At 47.6% G+C, this 13,334-nt stretch overlaps 1 protein-coding gene across 1 annotated transcript; it reads left to right on the plus strand.

Moving 5' to 3' along the window:
- The first annotated feature begins 5,066 nt into the window (after window positions 1–5,066).
- Window positions 5,067–12,992, plus strand: Vps18 (VPS18 core subunit of CORVET and HOPS complexes). Its single transcript, XM_076850573.1, has 5 exons — window positions 5,067–5,467; window positions 6,495–6,636; window positions 8,568–8,659; window positions 8,802–10,672; window positions 11,707–12,992. Exons 1-5 carry the CDS (start codon window positions 5,377–5,379, stop codon window positions 12,430–12,432), a joined length of 2,922 nt encoding a protein of 973 aa, XP_076706688.1. The 5' UTR covers window positions 5,067–5,376; the 3' UTR covers window positions 12,433–12,992.
- The last annotated feature ends 342 nt before the right edge of the window (window positions 12,993–13,334 follow it).

Here is a 13,334-nt window from a genome sequence, read left to right on the forward strand (position 1 = left end):
GCTGCTTGGGAGGAGAGGCAAGATGACCACAAGTTTGAGGCCAACCTAAAAACTTTAGCAAGACCCTGTTCCAAAAAAATAGTAAAATATATTTTAAAATATATAATATAAAATTAAATTAAATTTGAAAAATGGCTGTATATTAGGGCTGGGGGTGTGGCTCAGTGATAGAACGCTCGCCTAGCTTATTCGAGGTGCTGGGTTCAATCCTCAGCACTACATAAAAATAAATAAATAAAGGTATGTCCAACTACAACTAAAAATATATATTTTAAGAAAATGGCTAGATATATAGTTCAGTGGTAAAACACTTACCTGGCAAGTATGAGGCCCTGGGTGCAACCCCTACACACACACAAAAAAGCCACATCTTATGAGGTGCAGTGGTAAACTGCTGTAATCCCAGTGGCTTGAGAGTGTGAGACAGGAAGATAGATAAGTTCAAAGGCAGCATTTGCAACTTAGCAAGGGCCTAAGCAACTCAGTGAGACCCTGGCTCTAAATAAAATATAAAAATGAGCTAGGGATGTGGCTCAGTGGTTAAGCACCCCTGGGTTCAATCCCTAGTACAAACAAGAAAAGCCTAAACCTCCCATGCAGAATTTCAAAGGATTTGTATAAAGATTTCACATTCCAGGAAGCAAAACCCTCTACTACTTAAGTGCAGAGTGTGTCATGATTTCCTTCCAAAGAGAACAGCATGGAAAGTAGAACAAGAAAGTTTACAGTGGAAAGACCTGAAAAACGCTATCTTGGTCAGGTGATCAGAAACAATATCAACAGTGATAAGTCATATGATATGATGATAATGGTATTCTACCTCCTCCAAATCCATAAATAACCCAAGTCAAACATGAAAAAAAAAAAAAACCAGTGAAATTCTAATAGAGAGTATCCTACAAAATACAAGCTCAATCAAGATAATTGATGGCCTGGGTTTGGGCCCCAGCACTGGGAAAAATAAAATAAAATCATCAAGGTTGTCAAAAACAAGAAAAATGGTTCCATTCCCAGTACTAAAAAAAAAAAATAAAAATAAAAATAAAAAACAAGGAAACTGTGTCAGGTACAGTGGCGCACACCTGAAATTCTGGTTAATTACTGGGGAGGCTGATGGAGAAGGATCACAAGTTCAAGGCCACCCTGTCTCAATTTAAAAATAAAAAGTAAAAGTTCTTGGGATGTAGCTCAATGGTAGAGCCTAGTATGTATGAGGCCCTGGGTTCCATCCCCAGTACTAAAAAACAAAACAAAAAAACCAAAAACAAGGAAAATCTGAAAAACTGCCACAATTCAAGAGAAGCTTAAGCAAATATGACATCTAAATATAAAGTGATATCCTGGATGGGATTCTGAACCAGAAAAGAGATATTGGGGGGTAAAAACTAAAGAAATCTGAAGATAGTATCAATTTAATTAATATTAACTTATCTATATTAGTTTATTAATTTTGACATAAGTAACACACTAATGTAAGATATCATAAGAGAAACTGTATGTGAGGTATATGGGAACTCTCTGTACTATTTTCCAATTTTTTCTGTTAATCTAAAACCATTTTTTAAAAAATCTATGCCTGGAAGTGTAGGACATAGTTCAGTAGCAGAGCACTTGCCTACTGTGTCTGAGACCCTAAATTTAATCCCTAGCACAAGCAAGCAAAGGAGGAGGGAGAGAGGAGGAAGGAGGGAAGGAAGGAAGAACACGTAGTCTTTAATTAAATCAATTGAATCATTCCTTTTGGTCTGGGTCTGAATTTGGTCAAGAGTTACAACTCATAGTTAACTTGCATTGAGTCCCTTCCTTCCTTCCTTCCTTCCTTCCTTCCTTCCTTCCTTCCTCCCTCCCTCCCTCCCTCCCTTCCTTCCTTTTTTTTAAATTTTAAGTTCTGGGAATTGAGCCCAGGGGCTTCCCCAGTAAGTGCCCTACAGGTGTCATGGGCAACTGTCCAGGATGAGCTCAGTCATGTAATCTCCACCCAATTCTACACAGTTCCTCTCCTACCACAGACAATGGTGTCAATGCCACCATTTGCCAGGTCTCTCTAAAGAGCTGCCCTGCACTTTTTTTTTTTTTTTTTTTTTTTAGTTGCAGATGGACATGAGACATTTATTTATTTGTTTATATTATTATTATTATTTTATGTGGTGCCGATAATCCAACCCAGTGCCAACCCATGTTCTAGGCAAGTGCTCTGCCACTGAGCCACAACCCCAGCCCCTGCACTTTTCTTTTACCCTCCACCTCTAACTTGCCACTAAGTCCAGGAACATTTTCTTATAAATGTCTTCCCTGTCTTTCTAGCCTACTCTTTCCCCTGTTTGGAACCTCACAGTTTCTCTGTCTCTGCCTTAGATCAGATCCCTCCTGGGGTGAGCTCCACCCAAGCCACCACCCATCTTTCTATAACCCACATCAGATGATTTCATTCCCTTCTGATGGCCCATTCCATAGCTACCACAACCTAGTCATGGCCCATCCCATTTCAGTCCCCTGCTCCGTAGCACTCCAGCTTTTAACTCCCAAACATTACCCCCACATTGTTTGCAGGACTTGCTTTTAGTTTTTAAAGCCTACATAATGCCTTTCCTTCTTTGTCTTTGGAGATTATATGTGTACTTCAAATCGTAGCTCAAATTCAACTGCTTTCATACTCAAATTCTTGTTGGCCAAACAATCAGCCCTTACCTATCTTATGGCACCCACCAAACTGACTCTGAGGACTAAAGACCAGTAGACCCACATCTCCAGCTGAGAGTTCCCTAAGGTACCTGTGTAGTCCCATGTTCAAAGATGTCTGAATTACTTCTTACTATCAATTTGTTACGTATCAAAGCAAAATGCCCATACTTCATAATTGGGTGCCCCCAAGTGGCCAGGATAAGAAAAGTCATAGCAGTTCTGAGGGGTACAGGGAGGCTTCACAGAGAAGGTGGATTTGAGAAGTACTGAGGTTAAAGCCACATTTAGAGTTTATTGAGCTCGTGTTGCGTGTTAGATATTACACTATAGCAATGAGCTTTCACCTAGATCACCTCATTTACTCCTCAAACAGATGTACTGGGTATGTATTCTGTTTCTGTAGAGGAGGCAACTGAGGTTAAGAGCATCTGCTATGTAGTAGCATAGCTACTTAGTGGCTGAACAGGGATAAGAAGGCTGATCTCTGGTTCCTACTCCATAGTACAGCCAAAGGATTGAAGGATGAGCATGTAGAGGTGAATTTCTGTAACCAGCCCACCAAGCAGAATGTAGAATCTACAGCAAGCAAGGTTCACCTAGGCCCCACCCCATACAAACCAGAGACAGGACACAGGACAGTGATGAAGTGGCTGGAAGTACTCTGTGTCCCTGAGACAACCCTCATAGGTATGCTGGCCTTCAACTGCTAATGTACTTCATGCAACATGGACATTCCCATGCTCTGTCCAAACCTGAAGGCAGATGGCAGGTGATATGGGGTGGAGCTTTATGCTTGGGGCAGGGCAGCTGCCTGGATCACTTTTCCCAAGGTGGAAACCTCTTGCCTACCATCCAGCTTTGGAACCTCCCTCCTCCAATCTGGGGCCTCCTTCTGGAAAGTGGTGTCACAATTGCAGGTTTGGGCAGGAAAAGTAGGACCCTGGTATAGTGGGAGGCATCCTAGACAGTTTGTCCTTTTAATGCCTCCAGAGCCAGTACATTGCCAGGCTCTGATAGCCCTCAGTAGGAGTTGCAGGGATGTCACAGTTCTGGCTGGAAAGTTCAGCAAGAATGTAAGGTATAGTGCAAACCTGCATGCCTTTGAGAGTGAAAGGGCACTTTTCATTTTTAGGATGGGGTTACCTGCAAAAGTGAGGGCAGCTGTGACCCTGGCTGAAAGCCTTTCATGTTAGCAAGGGGGCCCCAGAAGGAGACAGATTTCATCTGGGTCACCTAGGCAGATGGAAGACAGAAACCCAAATGTAGTTGCACTTGAGCCCTCAAACTTTTTTTTTTTTTTTTTTTTTTTTTTTTTTTTTTTTTGGTACCAGGGATTGAACCCAGGGGTGCTTAACCACTGAACCACATCCCCAGTCCTTTTTAATATTTTATTTAGAAACAGGGTCTTGCTAAATTGCTTAGGGCCTCACTAAGTTGCTGAGGCTGGCTTTTAACTCCCCATCCTCTGCCTCAGTCTACCCAGCATCTTGGATTGCAGATGTGCACCTGGTCCAAGCCCTCAAATTTCTGGGCCTTAGGATTACTTCTCTGACTTTGGCTAGTGGCTCTCACCTTTTCCACCACCTCCATTTGTCCTTCATTCCTGCTAGGCTTTTTGGGTATATGTTCCTTGCTCCTCCATGTTCCCACAGTCCTGTGGTCACGTCGCTGGCCGCGCACCATGAGGCCAGAGACCTTGGTTGGTTTTGTTCTCTCTGCCATGTCCCCAGAACCTGGCACAGAGGGATGCTCATTTGTGGATCGAGTGACCTTATGCATAAGTGATCTCAATCACTTCTAATGTTAATGATCTATTTATTGGTCCACCGCAGCTACCAAGATAGGGTCTTGCTAAGTTGCCACTTAAACTTGCCAAGACAAGACTGGCCTCAAACTTGCTACCCCCCCCCCCCCTTCTCAGTCTCCCAACTAACTGGGATCACCGCCACTTCGCCCGGCTTTGCCTGTGTCGTGTGAAGGTAGACAAAAATAATGATTAGATTAAGGAACAGGAGGTCCTAGGGAGGGTATCTAGGGCAGCGGGCTGTTGGAGAGGCTGAGCAGACCATCTGAGAAAGGGAAGCCTGGCCTTGAGAGCTGCGAAACCGCTACGCTGAGGCTGGACTGCGCGGGGAGCGTCAGGAAAGGGGCTGAGAAAGCCGGGACTTCCCCCTAGTGTGGAGATCCGGAACTGCAGCAGGGCCTGGAGGGAGGGACTTGCGTAGGCAGGGCACGCCCACCAGCCGGCAGCGCTCGGGCCACTAGGGGCCCACCCGCCTCGGCCCCACCCCGCCCTCGCAGCCCCTGCGGCGCCTGCGGGTGGAGGCCTGGCGGCTGTCTGCTCCCGCAAACGCGGGGCTCTGAGAACCCGGAAGTTACGCCATAGGCGCGCGCCAGGGGAGCGGGAGTCAGCTGAGCTGCCGGGCGAGGTTGGGGGATCGTCTAAGGGGAGTTTGTGATCACTTGGGGACCGAGTGGGGTGCAAGATTGCTCCAGATTCAAGGGGAAGGACTCTCCCACCTTCTTTCTCTATAAGGCGAGAGCGAGAACGTCCTAGGAGGCCGCGGTGGCTGGTTCCCAGGATCTCTCAGAGGCTGGGGAGTCGCAGCTTCCAGTCCGGGGCGACGGGGATCCCTGGGGGCAGCCCAGTCGTGATCTCCGCGCCCCGGACGAAGGACCCAGAGGTAGAACACCATGGCGTCCATCCTGGATGAGTATGAGGACTCGCTGTCGCGCTCCGCCGTCTTGCAACCCGGCTGCCCTAATGTGGCAATCCCCCACTCGGGTAAGAAAGAGAGGGGTGCCGATGCCCCCTTTCGGCACCTTTGGGGCCTGAGCGGGAAGGGCGGCTCCAAAAGCTCGGAATCACCTCCGGAACTTCAATTTTGCGACTCCTTATTTTCCTCCAGCTCTCTTGGCTCCCAGCTGGCGAATGGTGGAAGTTTGAAAGAGCCATAAGAGCAGCCGCATGATCTAGGGCCTGCCACTAGGGTCCTTTCTAAAGAGGGAAGTGGGGCTCAGTTAAGGAAATACTTGCCTACAGGGCCGCAGTTGAGCTATTGGGAGAATCGAAAATAGAATACAGGTTTTTCCTGATACCTGTTTTTTCTGCTTTCTCACCAGACCCGAGTGAGAATAGGATAATGAAATTTGTGGAAGAGGAATGTTGTAGAAGGAGGGATGGTCCTAAAGGGAATTTGTCACTGATCTGGGAGAAATGGAGATGAGATATTCTTGGCCTTAGCTAGAGCTGTGTTCAGGGAAATTTTTGTAGAAAGTAGTGCAGAGTTGGCAGAGAGCTGGTCACATTTTGAGCAATTGTCTAATGAGAAAGCTGCTGCAGTTTTGTTAACACCAATGATTGGAGCGGTTCCCCAGGGCTCCCTCTGCCTTCAGGCTTCTGAAAACTCACTGTTTTTTCACTACTGCATGTTCAGGGAGGAGATAGATAATGGAGTTGGGATTAAGCTAAACAGGGGTTGTGGGACCAAAGACTGATAAAAGAGAATGCTCAAATCAACTCCCTGTAAGACTCACACCTTCCTCCCCTCCCATTACCACTGGAACTAGGTACATCCTGCTGTAATAGCATCTCAGGTGATCAAGAATCAACCACTTCTTGCTGTCAGAAGTGTGAGAAGAGGCCAAGACCCTTACAACAAATGACTTGATCTCAAACTATTTGTTAAAGTGTGGGTGGGGAGGAACTACTGGGAGAATGTCATGTAGCACTGTTGTTTCTTGGGTTTTTTTGTTTGGTTTTGTTGCCTGTCTCTTCCATAACTAGCGTTTTCTAAACTTCTCGCCTGTAGGGTATGTGAATGCCCAGCTGGAGAAGGAAGTGCCCATCTTCACAAAGCAGCGCATTGACTTTACTCCTTCTGAGCGAATCACCAGTCTTGTGGTCTCCTGCAATCAGCTCTGCATGAGCCTGGGCAAGGATTCACTGCTCCGGTAATTTAGATCCCAAAAGCTTTTGCAATAGGGAATGGAAGGGTATTAGATGGGGCCTTTCTTTCACTCGGGGCAACGGAAGCAGTGGATTTGGAATTTTAAGGATGTGTTCTATTTGTTCCTGAACCAACATAGTGTTGTAGTAGTAGTAGTAGCTAAGAATCAGACAGACATATTCAGATTCCAGCGATGCCACTTAGGAGCTTGGAATTTTTTTTTTTTTTTTTTTTTTCAGTAGTAGGGATTGAGCAGAGGGGCACTTTATCATTAAGTTACATCCCTACCCACCTCCTTTTTACTTTTTATTTTGAGATAGGGTCTTGCTAAATTGCCTAGGCTGACTTTGAACTTGCAGTCTCTCTTCCTCAGCCTCCCGAGTAGCTGGGATTACAGTTATGCCCCACTATGCCTAGTCCCAGCTATGAGATCATTTTTTGGAGGGCAGGTACCAGGGATTGAATTCAGGGGCACTTGACCACTGAGCCACATCCCCAGCCCTATTTTATATTTTATTTAAAGACAAGTTCTCACTGAGTTGCTTATCACCTCGCCATTGCTGGGGTTGGCTTTGAACTCATGATCCTCCTGTCTCAGCCTCCCAAGCTATTGGGATTACAGGCGTGTGCCACTGTGCCCAACTCCAGCTATGGAATCTTTATCAAGTCACCTAATCTCTCTAAACATGGTCCTTCATCTGTTAAATATAGCTCTAGCTTACAAGTTGGTCACAGTGGTCATTGGAACAATATATAGAGTCCTGAAGTATATCCACTAGGAATAGAAATAATATATGACGAAAGTGTCATCAAAATTGTTTATCTATCTAGAAAACCATCTTGGGTAAACAGAGCCTCTCTCTGACAAAATGAATTCTAGCCAGGTGCTGTGGCACTCGCCTATAATCCCAGTGGCCCTGGAGGCTGAGGCAGAAGGATTTCAAGTTCAAAGCAGTCTTAGCAAAAAGTGCGGTGCTAGGCAACTCAGTGAGACCCTGTCTCTAAATTAAATACAAAATATGACTGGGGATGTGGCTCAATGGTCAAGTGCCCCTGAGTTCAATCCTTTGTACCCCAAAACCAAAACAAAGCCAAAAAAAAACAGCTATACCTGTTAACTAATGGAATGTTCATGAAATATCACTAATTGACAAAAGCACATTACAAATTAATACACATATGAAGGCTTTTTTGGTAATAACATCAACAAAAACCTATTTATGTTATAAACATGAAAAAAGATGTTAATCAATTTTCTAGGTTGGGAATGATGTTTGAAAAGCAAATCATTACCTTTTTCTTTATGCGTATTTATATTATTTAGTGAGAATAAGCATATAACTTGGAAAGGATTTAATTAGAAAAATATAGTTTAAATGGATGCATTCAAAGTTATTTTGAAGATTGAGATAATACTAGATTAAATTCTTGGCATAGTGCTTGATATATAGAAAGTGCTCAGTAACCACCAGCAACTCTGTTGTTCTCATCTTACCCCAGCAGTCTGGGATAAGCCTCCCATATGCACTGGAGATCTTTTTTCCTCTTAAAGTATAGATGGACACAATACCTTTATTTTATTTATTTATTTATTTATTTATTTATTTATTTATTTATTTTATGTAGTGCTGAGGATTGAACCCAGTGCCTCACAGGTGCTAGGCAAGCACTCTACCCCTGAGCCACAACCACAGCCCCACACTGGAGATCTTTTGAGCATAGGGGAAAGACTTCTCAGAATGAAGTGGGAGATTTCTCAGAATTGAGGGTTCTTAATAGGATCTGTGTTTCAGGGTTCTCTTGGGATTGTATTCAGAATTTTGGTGTATATGTAGATTTCAGGGAAGAATGACTATGAATTTTGCCAGAGAATTTCACAATCCAAAAGAGGATCTTCCCTTCTTTAGAGTGATACTGTGGCTCTTATCCCCACAGCATTGACCTGGGCAAAGCAAGTGAACCCAACCATGTAGAGTTGGGGCGTAAGGATGATGCTAAAGTTCACAAGATGTTCCTGGACCATACTGGTAAGTGGTGGTGAAGATCTGACAGGGACTTCTGGGTCAGTCACTGCCTGGGAGGGTGGGATCTGAGGAGGGAAGGGGCCAGGAGGGGGCTAAGGGTAGAAATGGCAGCATCCTATAGGATGCCATATTCTGCCCTCTCTAGGCTCTCATCTGCTGATTGCTCTGAGCAGCACTGAGGTCCTCTATGTGAACCGTAATGGACAGAAAGTACGGCCACTAGCACGCTGGAAAGGACAGCTGGTGGAGAGTGTAGGTTGGAACAAGGCACTGGGCACTGAGAGTAGCACGGGACCCATCCTGGTTGGCACTGCTCAAGGCCAGATCTTCGAAGCAGAGCTTTCAGCGAGTGAAGGTGGACTTTTTGGCCCTGCCCCAGATCTCTACTTCCGTCCATTGTACGTGCTAAATGAAGAAGGGGGTCCAGCACCTGTGTGTTCCCTCGAGGCTGAACGGGGCCCTGATGGGCGGGGCTTTGTTATTGCTACCACTCGGCAGCGCCTCTTCCAGTTCATAGGCCGAGCAGCAGAGGGGGCTGAGGCCCAGGGCTTCTCAGGGCTTTTTGCTGCCTACACAGATCACCCACCACCATTCCGTGAGTTTCCCAGCAACCTGGGTTACAGCGAGTTGGCCTTCTATACCCCCAAGCTGCGCTCTGCACCCCGGGCTTTTGCCTGGATGATGGGGGATGGCGTGTTGTATGGCTCATTGGACTGTGGCCGGCCTGACTCCCTTCTGAGTGAGGAGCGAGTCTGGGAATACCCAGAGGGAGTAGGTCCCGGGGCCAGCCCACCCTTAGCCATCGTCTTGACACAGTTCCACTTCCTGTTGCTGCTGGCCGACCGGGTGGAGGCAGTGTGCACACTGACTGGGCAGGTGGTGCTGCGGGATCACTTCCTGGAGAAGTTTGGGCCACTCAAACACATGGTGAAAGACTCCACCACAGGCCAACTCTGGGCCTACACTGAGCGCGCTGTCTTCCGCTACCATGTGCAGCGTGAAGCCCGGGATGTCTGGCGCACCTACCTGGACATGAACCGCTTTGACCTGGCCAAGGAATATTGTCGAGAGCGGCCTGACTGCCTGGACACAGTCCTGGCCCGGGAGGCTGACTTCTGCTTTCGCCAGCATCGCTACCTGGAGAGTGCCCGCTGCTACGCCCTGACCCAGAGCTACTTTGAGGAGATTGCCCTTAAGTTCTTGGAGGCCCGACAGGAGGAGGCTCTGGCTGAGTTCCTGCAGCGAAAACTGGCCAGTTTGAAGCCATCCGAGCGAACCCAGGCCACACTGCTGACCACCTGGCTGACAGAGCTCTACCTGAGCCGGCTTGGGGCCCTGCAGGGTGACCCTGAGGCTCTGAATCTCTACCGGGAAACACGGGAGCGTTTCCGTGCCTTCCTCATCAGCCCTCGCCACAAGGAGTGGCTTTTTGCCAGCCGGGCCTCTATTCATGAGCTGCTTGCCAGTCATGGGGATACGGAACACATGGTATACTTTGCAGTGATCATGCAGGACTATGAGCGGGTGGTGGCATACCACTGCCAGCACGAGGCCTATGAGGAGGCCTTGGCTGTGCTTTCTCGCCACCGTGACCCCCAGCTTTTCTACAAGTTCTCACCCATTCTCATTCGTCACATCCCTCGCCAGCTGGTAGATGCCTGGATTGAGCTGGGCAACCGACTGGATGCCCGGCAGCTCATCCCTGCCCTGGTGAACTATAGCCAGGGTGGAGAGACCCAGCAGGTGAGCCAGGCCATCCGCTACATGGAATTCTGTGTGAATGTGCTCGGGGAGACTGAGCAGGCCATTCACAACTACCTGCTGTCACTGTATGCCCGTGGCCAGCCAGCCTCGCTGCTGGCCTACCTGGAGCAGGCTGGGGCCAGCCCACACCGTGTACATTATGATCTCAAGTATGCGCTGCGGCTCTGTGCTGAGCATGGCCATCACCGTGCTTGTGTCCATGTCTACAAAGTGCTGGAACTATATGAGGAAGCTGTGGATCTAGCCTTGCAGGTAAGTCTTGTCCCCAGTCAGGAGAGGAACCTGGAGAGCAGTAGGTTCAGAGACTGAAGAGTTGGCAGGGGACAAGGCTAGAGGGTGCTGGCTTCTCTCCCAGAGAGGTGCTATGCTATAGAATCTAAGGACATGGACTCTAAAGAGCTCTGCCATTTTTTAAACTGTGTGACCTTGGGCTAATTTCTGAACCTTTCTATGCATCAGGTTATTCAGCTATAAAATGGGAGTAATTAGTTAGAGTTCTTTTTACCCCATAATGTACTGCATGAGAAAAGCACTCAGGGGCTGGGGTTGTAGCTCAGTGGTAGAGCGCTCACCTAGCATGTGTGAGGCCCTGGATTCGATCCTCAGCATCTCATAAAGATAAACAAACAGGGCTGGGGATGTGGCTCAAGTAGTAGCGCGCTCGCCTGGCATGCGTGCGGCCCGGGTTCAAACCTCAGCACCACATACAAACAAGATGTTTGTGTCTGCTGAAAACTAAAATGTAAATAAAATATTTTAAAAAAAAGAAAAAGATTACAGATCAGGGCTGAGAGTATAGCTTAGTCAGTAGAGTGCTTATTTAAAAAAAAAAAAAAAAAGAAACAAACAAACAAAGGTATTATGTTCATCTACAACTAAAAAATATTCAAAAAAAGAAAGAAAGAGCGCTCAGAACAATGCCTGGCACATACATATGAGTAGAAGGAGAAGCTGCTGAGTTACCTTTCTCAAATTATGAATTACACTTGCCTTAGGATCGAATGAAATGCTATTTAATATGTAAATTCCTGGGCCTGAACCCAGAATTTACTGAATCAAAATGTCTGAGGATAGGACTCAAAAATCAATATTTTTAACATGTTCCCCAAGTAATTTTTAAATTCTCTGAAATTGGAGCCCTACCAACATAAGTAGCTTCTTTTTTATAGCTGTGACAGGAACAGGCCCATTACTGGCTCTGGTTCTCCCTGGGCATCTGTCTATCTTGTAGTCTCTTTCCTGGGTGAGGAGGGGGCTTGACCCTAACACCCCCAGTTTCCCCACAGGTAGACGTGGACCTGGCCAAGCAGTGTGCAGACTTGCCTGAGGAGGATGAGGAACTACGAAAGAAGCTGTGGCTGAAGATTGCTCGGCATGTGGTGCAGGAGGAGGAAGATGTGCAGACAGCCATGGCCTGCCTGGCCAGCTGCCCCCTGCTCAAGATCGAGGATGTGCTACCCTTCTTTCCTGATTTTGTCACCATTGACCACTTCAAGGAGGCGATCTGTAGCTCACTTAAGGCCTATAACCATCATATCCAGGAGCTGCAGCGAGAGATGGAAGAGGCCACAGCCAGCGCCCAGCGCATTCGGAGAGACCTGCAGGAGCTACGGGGCCGCTATGGCACTGTGGAGCCCCAGGACAAATGCGCCACTTGTGATTTCCCTCTGCTTAACCGCCCTTTTTACCTTTTTCTCTGTGGCCACATGTTCCACGCTGACTGCCTACTGCAGGCCGTGCGGCCTGGCCTGCCTGCCTATAAGCAGGCCCGGCTTGAGGAGCTGCAGCGGAAGCTGGGGGCTGCACCCCCACCAGCCAAGGGCTCTGCCCGAGCCAAGGAGGCTGAGGGTGGGGCTGCAGCAGGAGGGCCCAGCCGAGAGCAGCTCAAAGCTGATCTAGATGAACTGGTGGCTGCTGAGTGCGTATACTGTGGGGAGCTGATGATCCGTTCTATTGACCGGCCCTTCATTGACCCCCAGCGCTATGAGGAGGAGCATCTGAGCTGGCTGTAGAAGGGTGTCCTGTGAAGAATGGGCAGGCATGGGGAGCTGCTACTTGGCCCTCTTGGGAAGGCCACACCCTATCTGTGCTCAGTCATCTGTGGTTATGTTGGAGAGTGGGAATAGAACTGTCATCCTGAAGTGTCAGCGGAGAGGGCATTCTGCCAGCTGCCTGCTGTGCTTCAGACCCACCTTAGAACTGCTGTTACTCAGGCCATCAGCCTGGAGAGGTCAGAAACTGGATCCACTCCCACTCCTGTATCTAACAGTTCCTTTGTCCTTGTCACTCCCCATCCTGTTCATCTTCTGGATTACCCTTCTTTCTTTGCTTTGTGGCCTCTGGACTCCCAACCTTTCTCTGTCAGAGAAAGCCTCCTCTTCTCTGCCCCAGGTGTACCAGAAGTGAAAAGATAGCCCTCCCACTTCCTGAGCTCTGATGGGGAAGGTGGTACTAATGGTGGCCCTGGTGCACACTCTGGACCTCCACTATGAGGGGCGCCCTGGAGCTGGGGACCTCATAGAAGACATTGGGAGAGCATTAAAATGTCTGCACTGCATTGGTGGCGCTGGAATTGATGGCTTTGTTGATGCTAAGCTTAATGATGTAGGAGGGGCTGGGATGCCACAAGGAGTCTGCCAGGGCCCTGCAGACCTTCAAGCCATGGCACATGGTCCTTCACCTGGAGATGAAAACAGGAAGATCTTATCAGATTTTACTTTCTTCCTTGTCTCCCTCCTCTATCTTTTGACTCAGTTGAGGATTATATTATAGCTCATCATTTTAAATCACAGAGTTCCCTCTGGCCAACAGGTGGTGCTGCACCCACAGAATCCATCCAACTCAATCAACTTGGAGCACTGGTTTCTCGAGTCATTGGTACTTCCTCATCTATTCCCTACCTGGTGGCCCCAAG

Source organism: Callospermophilus lateralis, chromosome 3 (assembly GCF_048772815.1).
Source record: "Callospermophilus lateralis isolate mCalLat2 chromosome 3, mCalLat2.hap1, whole genome shotgun sequence".
Lineage (NCBI taxonomy): Eukaryota > Metazoa > Chordata > Mammalia > Rodentia > Sciuridae > Callospermophilus > Callospermophilus lateralis.

What these genes read in the sequence shown, in the direction of transcription:
- Vps18 (XM_076850573.1), top strand. Translation starts at nt 5,377, where the DNA reads ATGGCGTCCATCCTGGATGAGTATGAGGACTCGCTGTCGCGCTCCGCC. An exon ending in GGCAAGGATTCACTGCTCCG is followed by an intron (nt 6,637 to 8,567) that starts GTAATTTAGATC and finishes TTATCCCCACAG; the next exon opens with CATTGACCTGGGCAAAGCAA. An exon ending in GATGTTCCTGGACCATACTG is followed by an intron (nt 8,660 to 8,801) that starts GTAAGTGGTGGT and finishes TGCCCTCTCTAG; the next exon opens with GCTCTCATCTGCTGATTGCT.